Here is a 16,507-nt window from a genome sequence, read left to right on the forward strand (position 1 = left end):
TTGAGACATTTAGCTATATAATAGTTTCTCCTTCGCCTTCTCGAATGTCCTTTTTCTTTTTGCCTCTGAGTTGTGTCAACAAAAGTCGACCTGTACCCCAGAGGAGTGAGGTGAGTTCAGAAAGTCAGGAAATGGCATCTGCAGCACTGCATTGTAGTTAACCAGGCACATATAGTTAACCACTGCCTGCAAATCTCTCAAAATATAATATGTAGGCTAGGAGATAGCCTACCACAGATGCATTCTTGCCACCGATGCAATTGTTAGTCCTTTTACCAGACATGGGGGTGCTTATTACATTCGATAATGCGAAGCATAAATTCACAGATAGGCTATGATGATGTGAGGGACCAGTATGAGGGATTGACGAAAGAAATAGAACACATTTATTAATGGTGTCTTTATTGGGTTACAGGCAAACAGTACTTTGACAACAATGGTAAATAGTATCCAGGTACATGAGTGATTGGTCGATTTCCCAGGCATTGCAGCTGTGCTTTTCCACAGGAATATGAATGTTCCATCCAATGTCAGAAACATACTTTTTGTATTGGCGTATTCTCGCACTTTTAATAGTGTCTGTCAAATTGTGAGTGAGAATTGCTTTTTATTCCTGCATCTCCACCATCAGTCTTTGGGTCAAAATTATTCTTGAGAAAATAATTTAGTTAAACCTATTCCTGAACTAAAAAACTCAAGTATGGATAGTCTCCATAGAGTATCCTTTTAAGTCCAGGAAACCGGCCCATAGTGCATTGATTCATTTGACATGAAGCTTTTGCAAAACTTCAAACTCAGCTCTCATAGACCACTGTTGTGGAGCTAGTGTGAACTGCCAAGTTCCTGTGCCAACTTTGAGTAACTTTCCTTGCCATTCACGACAAGGAACAAGTTATAAGCAATTTCCTGGGTAATGACTACTTTATTAGTGTCCCCTTTCAGCTGCCTCCGGCAACAATGGTTTAGGTCTGCTGAGGCCAACCTAACCCACTGTGTCTGGGTTACTGTCATTGCTGATTATTGACCCAACCTTGCAATGTAAATGCTTGACTGAGTGAATCCCAGACCCCACAGAAGTTCATGAAGGGAACCATTGCTCATATCAAAATAATCAAGTGTATTTTGTACTTCTTCAGTCACTGCTAGTATCCATTACTGCACTGTGAATTCATCCCATCTGAGAACATAATAGCACATGTTTGTTGTAATTGTGGATGTATAGAGAAATAGATGCAGAAATAACCAAATTAAATACATTAGAATGACACGCTTATAAATGAATTTACAAGGCTTTTACACTTACAAAATACTGGCTTAAAGAACAACAGCTGTCCCTGAGAAAATGATAGAATAGCGCTTTGTTTACTGCAAATTCTGTGTGTATAAAAATAAGAAAACTAAAAGTAATAGAAATAACTTGTTTTGACAAATCTTGATAAGAGTCCATTCAGTATCCAGTGCACCTTTAACAAAAGCTGTAAAGAGATATAATAAATACATATTTCAATATAAATATAACAAATAAATAAAGGTACATGTTGCTCTCTCTAGATCTAATATTCAGTGCAAACTTAGTTCACCATCATTGTAAATACATAGCACTGCAATACTGCACAACCCTTACTACACGGCATATAAATCAGGTTAATGCATAACATCATCTTGACATGATTTCTTATCACTTCACTTGGGCATAGTAGAATAGAGATCATATGTGATGTAACTGAATGAATGATAACTGATGGTGTTGTTTCACAATTCATATTACTGAACCAGATTTTTTTCCCACACAGCCTTTACATAGCAAATTCATTTATTTTAAGCCCCACTGATATAGTTGGGACTAGACTATGTTCTCCTCCTCTTCTTCTTCACACTCCCTTCCGCAGCAGTCACAACAGCGGCAGCAGCCACAGCAGTAGCGCCAAAGCCACCGTAGCAACCTGCTGAATGGAGAAGCCTCTGCTCTTACTACGCTCATCTGAGCATCCTCTATCACTGTGTGCTCCTCTGATTGACCCTGGAGCTCCAGTGATGAACTGGCAAATGTCATATCCACTGTGGTTTGCTCTGTTTCTTGACTTATTTCTGCCAGCATACTGTACTCCTCTGTCGTTGAGTCCTCCATCAACCACATTCTCTCTTCTTCTATGGTTAATACCACGTCTGAGGTTTGGACACCTTTGTCACTTGTCTCCAGTGTCTCCATCTCTTTTTCCATATGAACCTGCAGTCTTTCGATCTCTCTGAACATCTCCACTTTTAGCATCTCAAGCTCCTGGTCCTTCTCCTGAAGTTTCCTCCTGCCTCTGTCCCACTCTGTTTGCCGAGCTTGGCTGTCTCTCTCCAACTCTTCCTTCATCTTCTTTAGCTCTTCTTTCTCTCTTTGTATCCTTGTTCTCTGTACCAACTCGTGTCTCTGAATCACTGCTAGTCTTCCCTCTAGATGTTCTTTCATCTCATGAACTCTGTGCTTAATCTTCTCAATCTCCTCCTTTTCTGCCTGAGCCTCCTGACGGATTTTCTCCAAATGATCTCTCTTTGGGAGCCTTTCTTCTGTTGCTCTCATTTGTTCGAGATCATCTCTGTCCTTCTTGACTGAGCCCATCGTTTCGCCCTGTGTCTGAAGTGTCTCAACCGCGCTTTGTTCGGGTTCATCCTTTATTTTTTCTGTCTGTGTTGTATCTGAGATGAAGAGAACTTCAACACTCTGTTTCTGAACGCTGTCTTCTCTTTCCTCCAGCGGAGGCGCCTCCATCATTGCTGCACCCTTTCTTTTATCCATCTTCTCCTTCGGTCTTTCTGTTTCCGCTGCCATGTGTTCCAACTCATCCATCTCCGACCTCGTCTTTCCCAGTTCATCTCTCTCTCTTTCCACCAAGTCCATATTGTTCATCATCTCTTGTCGCTGTCTTTCCATATCAGTCTTAAATTGCTCAAGAGTGTCCCTCTCGTCCCTTAAGACGGCTGTAATTTGTTCAATTTCGCATCTCTGCCGTGTAATCATAGACTTCATTTGTTGCAGGTCATCCTTCTCCCTTTCAATCATGGCCTTGTTAGAGTCTATTTCTTCTCTCTCACTTTGCATCTTAACGTTCATCAGCTCTAAATATGCCTTCTCTTGCTCCATCTCCTCAATGATTCTCACATTGTCCTCCATTTGCTTTTGTATTTGGATAGCCATTTCCCCTGCACCCTCGTTCTCCATGGTTTCCTCCACAACGTTCTCCAGATCTTGCAGCACTCTCTGGGACTCTATGTTAACCTGTTCTAACCCTTCCGTCTCCCTCCCTGTTTTCTCTTTAATGCCCTTAGTTTCCTCCTTTCTTTCTGTTTCTTTCAGGCGTTCAAGTTCCTCTCTGTCGTGTTTCAGAGTTTCCATCAGGTTGTCTTCCATATGATCTTTCTGTTCCTCTGTTTCAGCCTTTATCCTGGCCACATCCTCCCTCTCCCTCTTTGTCATTTCAATGATGGCTTCCACCTCCTCCGTTTGTTTTTGCACGCCAGCAAGCTTCTCTCCCAGTTCATTCTTTTCCATGATCATAGCATTTTGTGTTTTGCCCATCTGTTCTATTTGTCTGTCGATGTCCATTTGAATGTTTTCCAGCTCTTCTTTCTTGACATTTAACTCTTCCATTTGTGTTGCAATGTCATCTCTCTGTACTTGTATTTCAGCATTAATCTGCTCTAAATTTTCTTTCATCTTCCCAATATTCTCTTTCATACTCTGCTCTTCCTCTTTCAGTGAAGCCATCAGATTTTTCATTCCATCTTCTTCTCCTTCTAACTGAACCCTTCTTTGTTCCAGCTGACTAATATCAATTTCTGTCGTGTCCTTGGTGTTCTCCAGTTCTTGTATTTCTTTCTCCATTTTCACCTTAATTTGTTCCAAGTCACGTTTCTCCTTTGATGTCATGTCCTTCAGGTTGAATGTTTCTTGTTTCTCTGTCTTTATCTCAGCTTTCAACATTTCCAGTTCAGGGCTCTTTGTCTTGGTATCCTCAATAACACGTTCAATTCCCTCCTGGCCCTTCTGGATTTGAGCAGCCCTGTCCTTAACATTCTCCTTTTCCCTCTTTGTCTCTTCCACGAGGTTGTCTAGATTCTCTGACCGTTTCTGTAAATCATTCTTGATCTTTTCAATCTCAGCCTTCTCATCCTGTATCTTTTGATTGTTCTCCTCTATTTCCTGTCTTTGTTTTCCTATTTCAGACTTCATGGATTCCAACTCATCCCTCTCTATCATTGCCAGCCTGTTGGTTTGTCCCAGGTCCTTTTTCTCTTTGTCTATGTCATGACCTTCAACTTCTTCCATGTCCCCTTTGAGCTGTTCCTCCAAGCTGTCTTCCATGGGCTCTGTCTGTGTTTGTACTTCAGCCTTTATCACAGCTGTTGGTTCCATGATTTTATCCATCTCCTCCCTTTGTTTTTGCAAGGCAGCATTCCTCTCGTCCAGTTGATTCTTTCCCACAAATATGTATTTTCTCATGTCATCATGTTCTACTTTCTGTCTGTCTAGATCAGCTTGAATGTTTTCCAACTCTGCTTTTTTTACATTTAACTCAGCCATTTGGGCTGCAATGTCCTCTCGCTGTAATTGTATTTCAGCATTGATCTGCTCTTGGTTGTCTTTCATCTTCTCGATATCCTCCCTCATTTGTCGTTGTTCTTCTTTCAGTTGTCTCTCTATTACAACCTTTGTGGCTTCCAGCCTTTCCATATCGATCGCTATCTTGATCTTGGTATTATCAATTTCTTCTCTTTCTCTTTCCATCTCAATCTTCATTTGTTCCAGATGTTTCTGATCCTTTAATACAATGTCCTTGATGTTTTCGGTTTCTTCCTTCTTTACCTCCACTTTTGTAAATTCCAGTACTTGTCTTCTTATCTCGGGTTCTACCATGACACTTTGAATTTCCTCCTTTTCCATCTGGAATTGGACAGCCAAGCCTTCCTTTTTGCTCTTCATCTGTAAATCAGCCTTGATGTGTTCCAGCCCACCCTTTTCATCTAGTATATTTTGTTTGTCTTCTTCTATTTCCTTTCTCTGGTTTTGTAGTTCCTCCTTTTCTCTGTAAATATCGGTCCACATGTTTTCCAGCTCTCTCTTTTTGACATCCAACTCTTCCATTTTACTTTCAATATCATCTCTCTTCAGCTGTATTTCAGTGTCTAGGTTTTCTTTCATCTTCCTGATATCCTCCCTCATTCTTTGGTGTTCCTCCTTCAATTCAGCAATCAGTTTTTCAGATTGATGTTTTCCAGTCTCTATCTCAGCCTTTCTACTTTCCAGCTCATCCATATCCATTTCAATTTTGCCCTTGGTGATATCAATTTCTTCCTTCTCTCTTTCAATCTCAATCGTCATTTGTTCTAGTTTGTCTTTTTCCCTGGAGATCATTTCCTTGATGTTTTCTGTTTCTTGCTTCTCTACTTCAGCCGTTGCTTTCATCAATTCCAGATCAGCTTTCCTTGTCTTGATATCCTCAACAATACTTTCAACTTCCTCCCTTTCCTTCTGAATCTGGAAAGCCATACTTTCAATGTTCTCCTTCTTCCCCATTGTCTCCTCAATGAGGTTTTCCAGGAAATCTGATCGTGTTTGTAACTCCATCTTGATCTGTTCCAGTTCATCCTTTTCCTCTTGCATCTTTTGTTTGTCTTGTTGTATTCCTTCCCTTTGATTTTGCATTTCCTCTTTATGTCTGTCGATATCTGTCGTAGCCTTATTCATCTCAGCCTGTTTTACATTCAGCTCCTCCATCTTGCTTTCAATGTCTTCTCTCTGTGGTTGTATTCCTGTGTGGATCTGTTCCAGGTTCTCCGTCCTCTTGCAGATTTCCTCCTTCCCTCGTTGCCCTTCCTCTTTTAGTTCAGCCACCCAATTTTCTGCTTCATATTTTCGATCCTCCATCTCAACTTTTCTCTGTTCCAGCTCATTCATATCAACTGCAATATTGTCCTTGGTGTTATCCATTTCTTCTCTCTCTCTCTCCATCTCAATCTTCATTTGTTTAAGATCATTCTTTTGCTTCGATAGCACATCCTTGACATTTTCAGTCTCTGATCTCTCTTCTTCTAGTTCAGCTTTCATCAATTCCAGTTCCTCTCTCTGTCTGTTGTTGTTGACTATCAAGTTTTCAATGTCCTCTTTTTCTTTCTGCATTTGGACAGTCATGTCACCAACATACTCTTTCTCCCTTGTTGTCTCGTCCATGATGTTGTCCAGATGTTCAGATCGTGCCTCTAACTTCATCCTGATCTGTTCCAATTCAATCTTCTCCTTTGTTACCATGTCCTTGATGTTTTCTGTTTCTCGTTTCTCTTTATCCACCTCAGTTTTCATGAATTCCAGTTTCTCTGTCCGTTTGTTGTTCTCCTCGACAACACTTTCAATTTCCTTCCTTTCCTTCTGGACTTGAATAGTCATTATCTCAGCATCCTCTTTCTCCCTCTTTGTTTTCTCCAAAAGGTTTTCTAGATGTGCTGATCGTGTTTCTATCTCCATCTTAATCCTTTCCAGATCATCCTTTTCCTTGTTCATCTTTTGGTTGTCTTGTTCAATTTGCTGTCTTTGGTTTTGCATGTCCTTTTTTTGTCTGTCGATATCTGTCATAGCACTTTCCATCTCAGCCTTTTGGACATTCAGCTCCTCCATCTTGCTTTCAATGTCTTCTCTCTGTGGTTGTATTTCAGCTTTGATCTGCTCGAGACTGTCTTTCATCTTGCAAATTTCTTCTTTCATTCTTTGCTCTTCCTCTTTCAGTTCAGCCATCAACATTTCGGCTTCATATTTATCATTCTCGATCTCAGCTTTTCTCTGTCCGAGCTCATCCATCTCCGTCACCATCTTGCCCTTGGTGATCTCAAATTCGCCCCTCTCTCTTTCCATTTCAATCTTAATTTTGTCCATGTTGTCTTTTTCTTTTGAGATCATTTCCATGATATTATCTGTTTCTCGTTTCTTTGTCACAATCTCAGATTCCATCACTTCCTGATTAGCTTTTCCTCTCTTGATAACTTCAATAACACTTTTCATTTCCTCCCTTTCTTTCTGGATTTGTTCTATTTCCTCCAATTGTCTCTGGGTTTCAGACTTCATCAGATCAAACTCATCTCTTTCTTTCATGGTCAATCCCTTCTTTCTCTCAAAGGCTTCTTTTTCCTTCTGTATCTCCTCCTTTACATCTTCAAGTTGTTGTCTTTCCCTCGTGAGCTTTTCCTTCCAGTCTATTTCCATAGGCTCGGTCTGTGCTTCTGCTTCAGCCTTCAAGCTTGTCAAGTCTTCCCTTTGTCTTTTCATCAGATCAAGACTGATATCCAATTCCTCTTTCTCCTTACTTATCTTACCTCGCCTCTCTTCCAACTGATCTTTCTCTTTCAGTGCTTCATCCTTCCTGTTGTTCACTTCCTTCTTCTCTCTATCTAGTTCTTCACGCATTTTTTCCAACTCAAGCAATTTTGCATTCAGCTGGTCCTTTTCACTGTCAATTTCATCTCTAAGTCTTTTGATTTCACAACTTTCCTTCTTTAAGATGTCCATCTTCCTTCCTATTTCTTCCTGCATTCCATCCTCTTCCTCTTTGAGCCTAGACATCCTGTTATCCATGTTGTCTTTTTCTCTCACCATTTCTGCCTCTTTCACTCTCAGTTCCCCCATTGAGCTTTCTATCATTTCCTTGTCATTATCCACCTCTAGCAACTGTTTTTTCATGTCCGTCATCATTTGTTCCAAACGTTCTTTCTCTTTCCTTTGGTCTTCCATGTGAGATTCTCTCTCCTCTCTCTGTTGCTGTATCTCACTCCTCATTTGTTCCAGCTCCTCTCTCTCCTTTGTTAGCACATCCCGACTTTCTTCAATGTCTTGTTTCTCTCTTTCAATCTTGTCATTCATGAGTTCCAGTTCGTTCTGCTTTTGTTTGTTCTTTTCCATAAAACCCACCATTTCTTCTCTTTCTTTTTGAGTTTGGATAGCCAGTTCTTCAACCTTCCCCCTCTCCCGTCTTGTCTCATCCATGACCTGATTTACGTCTTCAGACCGTCTTTCTAACTCAGCTTTGATCTGATCCAGCTTTTCCTTCTCCACACGAATGTCTTGTTTGTTTTGTTCTATTTCCTCCAATTGTCCCTGGGTTTCAGACTTCATCAGATCAAACTCATCTCTTTCTTTCATGGTCAATCCCTTCTTTCTCTCAAAGGCTTCTTTTTTCCTTCTGTATCTCCTCCTTTACATCTTCAAGTTGTTGTCTTTCCCTCGTGAGCTTTTCCTTCCAGTCTATTTCCATAGGCTCGGTCTGTGCTTCTGCTTCAGCCTTCAAGCTTGTCAAGTCTTCCCTTTGTCTTTTCATCAGTTCTAGACTGATATCCAATTCCTCTTTCTCCTTACTTATCTTACCTCGCCTCTCTTCCAACTGATCTTTCTCTTTCAGTGTTTCATCCTTCCTGTTGTTCACTTCCTTCTTCTCTCTATCTAGTTCTTCACGCATTTTTTCCAACTCAAGCAATTTTGCATTCAGCTGGTCCTTTTCACTGTCAATTTCATCTCTAAGTCTTTTGATTTCACAACTTTCCTTCTTTAAGATGTCCATCTTCCTTCCTATTTCTTCCCACATTCCATCCTCTTCCTCTTTGAGCCTAGCCATCTTGTTATCCATGTTGTCTTTTTCTCTCACCATTTCTGCCTCTTTCACTCTCAGTTCACCCATTGAGCTTTCTATAATTTCCTTGTCATTATCCACCTCTAGCAACTGTTTTTTCATGTCCGTTGTCATTTGTTCCAAATGTTCTTTCTCTTTCCTTTGGTCTTCCATGTGAGATTCTGTCTCCTCTCTCTGTTGCTGTATCTCACTCCTCATTTGTTCCAGCTCCTCTCTCTCCTTTGTTAGCACATCCCGACTTTCTTCAATGTCTTGTTTCTCTCTTTCAATCTTGTCATTCATGAGTTCCAGTTCGTTCTGCTTTTGTTTGTTCTTTTCCATAAAACCCACCATTTCTTCTCTTTGTTTTTGAGTTTGGATAGCTAGTTCTTCAACCTTCCCCCTCTCCCGTCTTGTCTCATCCATGACCTGATTCACGTCTTCAGACCGTCTTTCTAACTCAGCTTTGATCTGATCCAGCTTTTCCTTCTCCACACGAATGTCTTGTTTGTTTTGTCCTATTTCCTCCAATTGTCCCTGGGTTTCAGACTTCATCAGATCAAACTCATCTCTTTCTTTCATGGTCAATCCCTTCTTTCTCTCAAAGGCTTCTTTTTCCTTCTGTATCTCCTCCTTTACATCTTCAAGTTGTTGTCTTTCGCTCGTGAGCTTTTCCTTCCAGTCTATTTCCATAGGCTCGGTCTGTGCTTCTGCTTCAGCCTTCAAGCTTGTCAAGTCTTCCCTTTGTCTTTTCATCAGTTCTAGACTGATATCCAATTCCTCTTTCTCCTTACGTATCTTACCTCGCCTCTCTTCCAACTGATCTTTCTCTTTCAGTGTTTCATCCTTCCTGTTGTTCACTTCCTTCTTCTCTCTATCTAGTTCTTCACACATTTTTTCCAACTCAAGCAATTTTGCATTCAGCTGGTCCTTTTCACTGTCAATTTCATCTCTAAGTCTTTTGATTTCACAACTTTCCTTCTTTAAGATGTCCATCTTCCTTCCTATTTCTTCCCGCATTCCATCCTCTTCCTCTTTGAGCCTAGCCATCTTGTTATCCATGTTGTCTTTTTCTCTCACCATTTCTGCCTCTTTCACTCTCAGTTCCCCATTGAGCTTTCTATCATTTCCTTGTCATTATCCACCTCTAGCAACTGTTTTTTCATGTCCGTTGTCATTTGTTCCAAATGTTCTTTCTGTTTCCTTTGGTCTTCCATGTGAGATTCTGTCTCCTCTCTCTGTTGCTGTATCTCACTCCTCATTTGTTCCAGCTCCTCTCTCTCCTTTGTTAGCACATCCCGACTTTCTTCAATGTCTTGTTTCTCTCTTTCAATCTTGTCATTCATGAGTTCCAGTTCGTTCTGCTTTTGTTTGTTCTTTTCCATAAAACCCACCATTTCTTCTCTTTCTTTTTGAGTTTGGATAGCCAGTTCTTCAACCTTCCCCCTCTCCCGTCTTGTCTCATCCATGACCTGATTCACGTCTTCAGACCGTCTTTCTAACTCAGCTTTGATCTGATCCAGCTTTTCCTTCTCCACACGAATGTCTTGTTTGTTTTGTTCTATTTCCTCCAATTGTCCCTGGGTTTCAGACTTCATCAGATCAAACTCATCTCTTTCTTTCATGGTCAATCCCTTCTTTCTCTCAAAGGCTTCTTTTTCCTTCTGTATCTCCTCCTTTACATCTTCAAGTTGTTGTCTTTCCCTCGTGAGCTTTTCCTTCCAGTCTATTTCCATAGGCTCGGTCTGTGCTTCTGCTTCAGCCTTCAAGCTTGTCAAGTCTTCCCTTTGTCTTTTCATCAGTTCTAGACTGATATCCAATTCCTCTTTCTCCTTACTTATCTTACCTCGCCTCTCTTCCAACTGATCTTTCTCTTTCAGTGTTTCATCCTTCCTGTTGTTCACTTCCTTCTTCTCTCTATCTAGTTCTTCACGCATTTTTTCCAACTCAAGCAATTTTGCATTCAGCTGGTCCTTTTCACTGTCAATTTCATCTCTAAGTCTTTTGATTTCACAACTTTCCTTCTTTAAGATGTCCATCTTCCTTCCTATTTCTTCCCGCATTCCATCCTCTTCCTCTTTGAGCCTAGCCATCTTGTTATCCATGTTGTCTTTTTCTCTCACCATTTTTCTCTCTTTCACTCTCAGTTCACCCATTGAGCTTTCTATCATTTCCTTGTCATTATCCACCTCTAGCAACTGTTTTTTCATGTCCGTTGTCATTTGTTCCAAATGTTCTTTCTCTTTCCTTTGGTCTTCCATGTGAGATTCTGTCTCCTCTCTCTGTTGCTGTATCTCACTCCTCATTTGTTCCAGCTCCTCTCTCTCCTTTGTTAGCACATCCCGACTTTCTTCAATGTCTTGTTTCTCTCTTTCAATCTTGTCATTCATGAGTTCCAGTTCGTTCTGCTTTTGTTTGTTCTTTTCCATAAAACCCACCATTTCTTCTCTTTGTTTTTGAGTTTGGATAGCCAGTTCTTCAACCTTCCCCCTCTCCCGTCTTGTCTCATCCATGACCTGATTCACGTCTTCAGACCGTCTTTCTAACTCAGCTTTGATCTGATCCAGCTTTTCCTTCTCCACACGAATGTCTTGTTTGTTTTGTTCTATTTCCTCCAATTGTCCCTGGGTTTCAGACTTCATCAGATCAAACTCATCTCTTTCTTTCATGGTCAATCCCTTCTTTCTCTCAAAGGCTTCTTTTTCCTTCTGTATCTCCTCCTTTACATCTTCAAGTTGTTGTCTTTCCCTCGTGAGCTTTTCCTTCCAGTCTATTTCCATAGGCTCGGTCTGTGCTTCTGCTTCAGCCTTCAAGCTTGTCAAGTCTTCCCTTTGTCTTTTCATCAGTTCTAGACTGATATCAATTCCTCTTTCTCCTTACTTATCTTACCTCGCCTCTCTTCCAACTGATCTTTCTCTTTCAGTGTTTCATCCTTCCTGTTGTTCACTTCCTTCTTCTCTCTATCTAGTTCTTCACGCATTTTTTCCAACTCAAGCAATTTTGCATTCAGCTGGTCCTTTTCACTGTCAATTTCATCTCTAAGTCTTTTGATTTCACAACTTTCCTTCTTTAAGATGTCCATCTTCCTTCCTATTTCTTCCCGCATTCCATCCTCTTCCTCTTTGAGCCTAGCCATCTTGTTATCCATGTTGTCTTTTTCTCTCACCATTTCTGCCTCTTTCACTCTCAGTTCCCCATTGAGCTTTCTATCATTTCCTTGTCATTATCCACCTCTAGCAACTGTTTTTTCATGTCCGTTGTCATTTGTTCCAAATGTTCTTTCTCTTTCCTTTGGTCTTCCATGTGAGATTCTGTCTCCTCTCTCTGTTGCTGTATCTCACTCCTCATTTGTTCCAGCTCCTCTCTCTCCTTTGTTAGCACATCCCGACTTTCTTCAATGTCTTGTTTCTCTCTTTCAATCTTGTCATTCATGAGTTCCAGTTCGTTCTGCTTTTGTTTGTTCTTTTCCATAAAACCCACCATTTCTTCTCTTTCTTTTTGAGTTTGGATAGCCAGTTCTTCAACCTTCCCCCTCTCCCGTCTTGTCTCATCCATGACCTGATTTACGTCTTCAGACCGTCTTTCTAACTCAGCTTTGATCTGATCCAGCTTTTCCTTCTCCACACGAATGTCTTGTTTGTTTTGTTCTATTTCCTCCAATTGTCCCTGGGTTTCAGACTTCATCAGATCAAACTCATCTCTTTCTTTCATGGTCAATCCCTTCTTTCTCTCAAAGGCTTCTTTTTCCTTCTGTATCTCCTCCTTTACATCTTCAAGTTGTTGTCTTTCCCTCGTGAGCTTTTCCTTCCAGTCTATTTCCATAGGCTCGGTCTGTGCTTCTGCTTCAGCCTTCAAGCTTGTCAAGTCTTCCCTTTGTCTTTTCATCAGTTCTAGACTGATATCCAATTCCTCTTTCTCCTTACTTATCTTACCTCGCCTCTCTTCCAACTGATCTTTCTCTTTCAGTGTTTCATCCTTCCTGTTGTTCACTTCCTTCTTCTCTCTATCTAGTTCTTCACGCATTTTTTCCAACTCAAGCAATTTTGCATTCAGCTGGTCCTTTTCACTGTCAATTTCATCTCTAAGTCTTTTGATTTCACAACTTTCCTTCTTTAAGATGTCCATCTTCCTTCCTATTTCTTCCCGCATTCCATCCTCTTCCTCTTTGAGCCTAGCCATCTTGTTATCCATGTTGTCTATTTCTCTCACCATTTCTGCCTCTTTCACTCTCAGTTCACCCATTGAGCTTTCTATCATTTCCTTGTCATTATCCACCTCTAGCAACTGTTTTTTCATGTCCGTCGTCATTTGTTCCAAATGTTCTTTCTCTTTCCTTTGGTCTTCCATGTGAGATTCTGTCTCCTCTCTCTGTTGCTGTATCTCACTCCTCATTTGTTCCAGCTCCTCTCTCTCCTTTGTTAGCACATCCCGACTTTCTTCAATGTCTTGTTTCTCTCTTTCAATCTTGTCATTCATGAGTTCCAGTTCGTTCTGCTTTTGTTTGTTCTTTTCCATAAAACCCACCATTTCTTCTCTTTCTTTTTGAGTTTGGATAGCCAGTTCTTCAACCTTCCCCTCTCTCCCGTCTTGTCTCATCCATGACCTGATTCACGTCTTCAGACCGTCTTTCTAACTCAGCTTTGATCTGATCCAGCTTTTCCTTCTCCACACGAATGTCTTGTTTGTTTTGTTCTATTTCCTCCAATTGTCCCTGGGTTTCAGACTTCATCAGATCAAACTCATCTCTTTCTTTCATGGTCAATCCCTTCTTTCTCTCAAAGGCTTCTTTTTCCTTCTGTATCTCCTCCTTTACATCTTCAAGTTGTTGTCTTTCCCTCGTGAGCTTTTCCTTCCAGTCTATTTCCATAGGCTCGGTCTGTGCTTCTGCTTCAGCCTTCAAGCTTGTCAAGTCTTCCCTTTGTCTTTTCATCAGTTCTAGACTGATATCCAATTCCTCTTTCTCCTTACTTATCTTACCTCGCCTCTCTTCCAACTGATCTTTCTCTTTCAGTGTTTCATCCTTCCTGTTGTTCACTTCCTTCTTCTCTCTATCTAGTTCTTCACGCATTTTTTCCAACTCAAGCAATTTTGCATTCAGCTGGTCCTTTTCACTGTCAATTTCATCTCTAAGTCTTTTGATTTCACAACTTTCCTTCTTTAAGATGTCCATCTTCCTTCCTATTTCTTCCCGCATTCCATCCTCTTCCTCTTTGAGCCTAGCCATCTTGTTATCCATGTTGTCTTTTTCTCTCACCATTTCTGCCTCTTTCACTCTCAGTTCCCCCATTGAGCTTTCTATCATTTCCTTGTCATTATCCACCTCTAGCAACTGTTTTTTCATGTCCGTTGTCATTTGTTCCAAATGTTCTTTCTCTTTCCTTTGGTCTTCCATGTGAGATTCTGTCTCCTCTCTCTGTTGCTGTATCTCACTCCTCATTTGTTCCAGCTCCTCTCTCTCCTTTGTTAGCACATCCCGACTTTCTTCAATGTCTTGTTTCTCTCTTTCAATCTTGTCATTCATGAGTTCCAGTTCGTTCTGCTTTTGTTTGTTCTTTTCCATAAAACCCACCATTTCTTCTCTTTCTTTTTGAGTTTGGATAGCCAGTTCTTCAACCTTCCCCCTCTCCCGTCTTGTCTCATCCATGACCTGATTACACGTCTTCAGACCGTCTTTCTAACTCAGCTTTGATCTGATCCAGCTTTTCCTTCTCCACACGAATGTCTTGTTTGTTTTGTTCTATTTCCTCCAATTGTCCCTGGGTTTCAGACTTCATCAGATCAAACTCATCTCTTTCTTTCATGGTCAATCCCTTCTTTCTCTCAAAGGCTTCTTTTTCCTTCTGTATCTCCTCCTTTACATCTTCAAGTTGTTGTCTTTCCCTCGTGAGCTTTTCCTTCCAGTCTATTTCCATAGGCTCGGTCTGTGCTTCTGCTTCAGCCTTCAAGCTTGTCAAGTCTTCCCTTTGTCTTTTCATCAGTTCTAGACTGATATCCAATTCCTCTTTCTCCTTACTTATCTTACCTCGCCTCTCTTCCAACTGATCTTTCTCTTTCAGTGTTTCATCCTTCCTGTTGTTCACTTCCTTCTTCTCTCTATCTAGTTCTTCACGCATTTTTTCCAACTCAAGCAATTTTGCATTCAGCTGGTCCTTTTCACTGTCAATTTCATCTCTAAGTCTTTTGATTTCACAACTTTCCTTCTTTAAGATGTCCATCTTCCTTCCTATTTCTTCCCGCATTCCATCCTCTTCCTCTTTGAGCCTAGCCATCTTGTTATCCATGTTGTCTTTTTCTCTCACCATTTCTGCCTCTTTCACTCTCAGTTCCCCATTGAGCTTTCTATCATTTCCTTGTCATTATCCACCTCTAGCAACTGTTTTTCATGTCCGTTGTCATTTGTTCCAAATGTTCTTTCTCTTTCCTTTGGTCTTCCATGTGAGATTCTGTCTCCTCTCTCTGTTGCTGTATCTCACTCCTCATTTGTTCCAGCTCCTCTCTCTCCTTTGTTAGCACATCCCGACTTTCTTCAATGTCTTGTTTCTCTCTTTCAATCTTGTCATTCATGAGTTCCAGTTCGTTCTGCTTTTGTTTGTTCTTTTCCATAAAACCCACCATTTCTTCTCTTTCTTTTTGAGTTTGGATAGCCAGTTCTTCAACCTTCCCCCTCTCCCGTCTTGTCTCATCCATGACCTGATTTACGTCTTCAGACCGTCTTTCTAACTCAGCTTTGATCTGATCCAGCTTTTCCTTCTCCACACGAATGTCTTGTTTGTTTTGTTCTATTTCCTCCAATTGTCCCTGGGTTTCAGACTTCATCAGATCAAACTCATCTCTTTCTTTCATGGTCAATCCCTTCTTTCTCTCAAAGGCTTCTTTTTCCTTCTGTATCTCCTCCTTTACATCTTCAAGTTGTTGTCTTTCCCTCGTGAGCTTTTCCTTCCAGTCTATTTCCATAGGCTCGGTCTGTGCTTCTGCTTCAGCCTTCAAGCTTGTCAAGTCTTCCCTTTGTCTTTTCATCAGTTCTAGACTGATATCCAATTCCTCTTTCTCCTTACTTATCTTACCTCGCCTCTCTTCCAACTGATCTTTCTCTTTCAGTGTTTCATCCTTCCTGTTGTTCACTTCCTTCTTCTCTCTATCTAGTTCTTCACGCATTTTTTCCAACTCAAGCAATTTTGCATTCAGCTGGTCCTTTTCACTGTCAATTTCATCTCTAAGTCTTTTGATTTCACAACTTTCCTTCTTTAAGATGTCCATCTTCCTTCCTATTTCTTCCCGCATTCCATCCTCTTCCTCTTTGAGCCTAGCCATCTTGTTATCCATGTTGTCTTTTTCTCTCACCATTTCTGCCTCTTTCACTCTCAGTTCCCCCATTGAGCTTTCTATCATTTCCTTGTCATTATCCACCTCTAGCAACTGTTTTTTCATGTCCGTTGTCATTTGTTCCAAATGTTCTTTCTCTTTCCTTTGGTCTTCCATGTGAGATTCTGTCTCCTCTCTCTGTTGCTGTATCTCACTCCTCATTTGTTCCAGCTCCTCTCTCTCCTTTGTTAGCACATCCCGACTTTCTTCAATGTCTTGTTTCTCTCTTTCAATCTTGTCATTCATGAGTTCCAGTTCGTTCTGCTTTTGTTTGTTCTTTTCCATAAAACCCACCATTTCTTCTCTTTCTTTTTGAGTTTGGATAGCCAGTTCTTCAACCTTCCCCTCTCCCGTCTTGTCTCATCCATGACCTGATTTACGTCTTCAGACCGTCTTTCTAACTCAGCTTTGATCTGATCCAGCTTTTCCTTCTCCACACGAATGTCTTGTTTGTTTTGTTCTATTTCCTCCAATTGTCCCTGGGTTTCAGACTTCATCAGATCAAACTC

General features: G+C 40.8%; 5 protein-coding genes across 5 annotated transcripts; all 5 read right to left on the bottom strand.

Annotated features, from left to right (window-relative positions):
- Positions 1-381: 381 nt before the first annotated feature.
- LOC121841485 (trichohyalin-like) lies at positions 382-8,173 on the bottom strand. The gene has a single exon (XM_042310222.1). It carries the CDS (start codon positions 8,171-8,173, stop codon positions 1,844-1,846), a length of 6,330 nt encoding a protein of 2,109 aa, XP_042166156.1. The 3' UTR covers positions 382-1,843.
- Positions 7,986-9,740, bottom strand: LOC121841493 (trichohyalin-like). Its single transcript, XM_042310231.1, has one exon. It carries the CDS (start codon positions 9,717-9,719, stop codon positions 8,193-8,195), a length of 1,527 nt encoding a protein of 508 aa, XP_042166165.1. The 5' UTR covers positions 9,720-9,740; the 3' UTR covers positions 7,986-8,192.
- On the bottom strand, positions 9,611-11,480 carry LOC121841492 (trichohyalin-like). The gene has a single exon (XM_042310230.1). The coding sequence runs from the start codon at positions 11,477-11,479 to the stop codon at positions 9,737-9,739; it is 1,743 nt and encodes a 580-aa protein (XP_042166164.1). The 5' UTR covers position 11,480; the 3' UTR covers positions 9,611-9,736.
- A 73-nt stretch (positions 11,481-11,553) lies between these two features.
- Positions 11,554-13,232, bottom strand: LOC121841494 (trichohyalin-like). Its single transcript, XM_042310232.1, has one exon. It carries the CDS (start codon positions 13,230-13,232, stop codon positions 11,823-11,825), a length of 1,410 nt encoding a protein of 469 aa, XP_042166166.1. The 3' UTR covers positions 11,554-11,822.
- An 850-nt stretch (positions 13,233-14,082) lies between these two features.
- LOC121841495 (trichohyalin-like) lies at positions 14,083-16,373 on the bottom strand. Its single transcript, XM_042310233.1, has one exon. It carries the CDS (start codon positions 16,293-16,295, stop codon positions 15,003-15,005), a length of 1,293 nt encoding a protein of 430 aa, XP_042166167.1. The 5' UTR covers positions 16,296-16,373; the 3' UTR covers positions 14,083-15,002.
- Positions 16,374-16,507: the final 134 nt, after the last annotated feature.

The sequence above is a fragment of the Oncorhynchus tshawytscha genome, linkage group LG31 (assembly GCF_018296145.1).
Source record: "Oncorhynchus tshawytscha isolate Ot180627B linkage group LG31, Otsh_v2.0, whole genome shotgun sequence".
In the NCBI taxonomy this organism is placed as follows: domain Eukaryota; kingdom Metazoa; phylum Chordata; class Actinopteri; order Salmoniformes; family Salmonidae; genus Oncorhynchus; species Oncorhynchus tshawytscha.

Bases quoted from the DNA above. Each gene is read 5' to 3' on its own strand.
- LOC121841492 (XM_042310230.1), bottom strand. From the start codon at position 11,479: ATGAAAAGACAAAGGGAAGACTTGACAAGCTTGAAGGCTGAAGCAGAA.
- LOC121841485 (XM_042310222.1), bottom strand. From the start codon at position 8,173: ATGAAAGAAAGAGATGAGTTTGATCTGATGAAGTCTGAAACCCAGGGA.
- LOC121841493 (XM_042310231.1), bottom strand. From the start codon at position 9,719: ATGGTGAGAGAAAAAGACAACATGGATAACAAGATGGCTAGGCTCAAA.
- LOC121841495 (XM_042310233.1), bottom strand. From the start codon at position 16,295: ATGGTGGGTTTTATGGAAAAGAACAAACAAAAGCAGAACGAACTGGAA.
- LOC121841494 (XM_042310232.1), bottom strand. From the start codon at position 13,232: ATGAGACAAGACGGGAGAGAGGGGAAGGTTGAAGAACTGGCTATCCAA.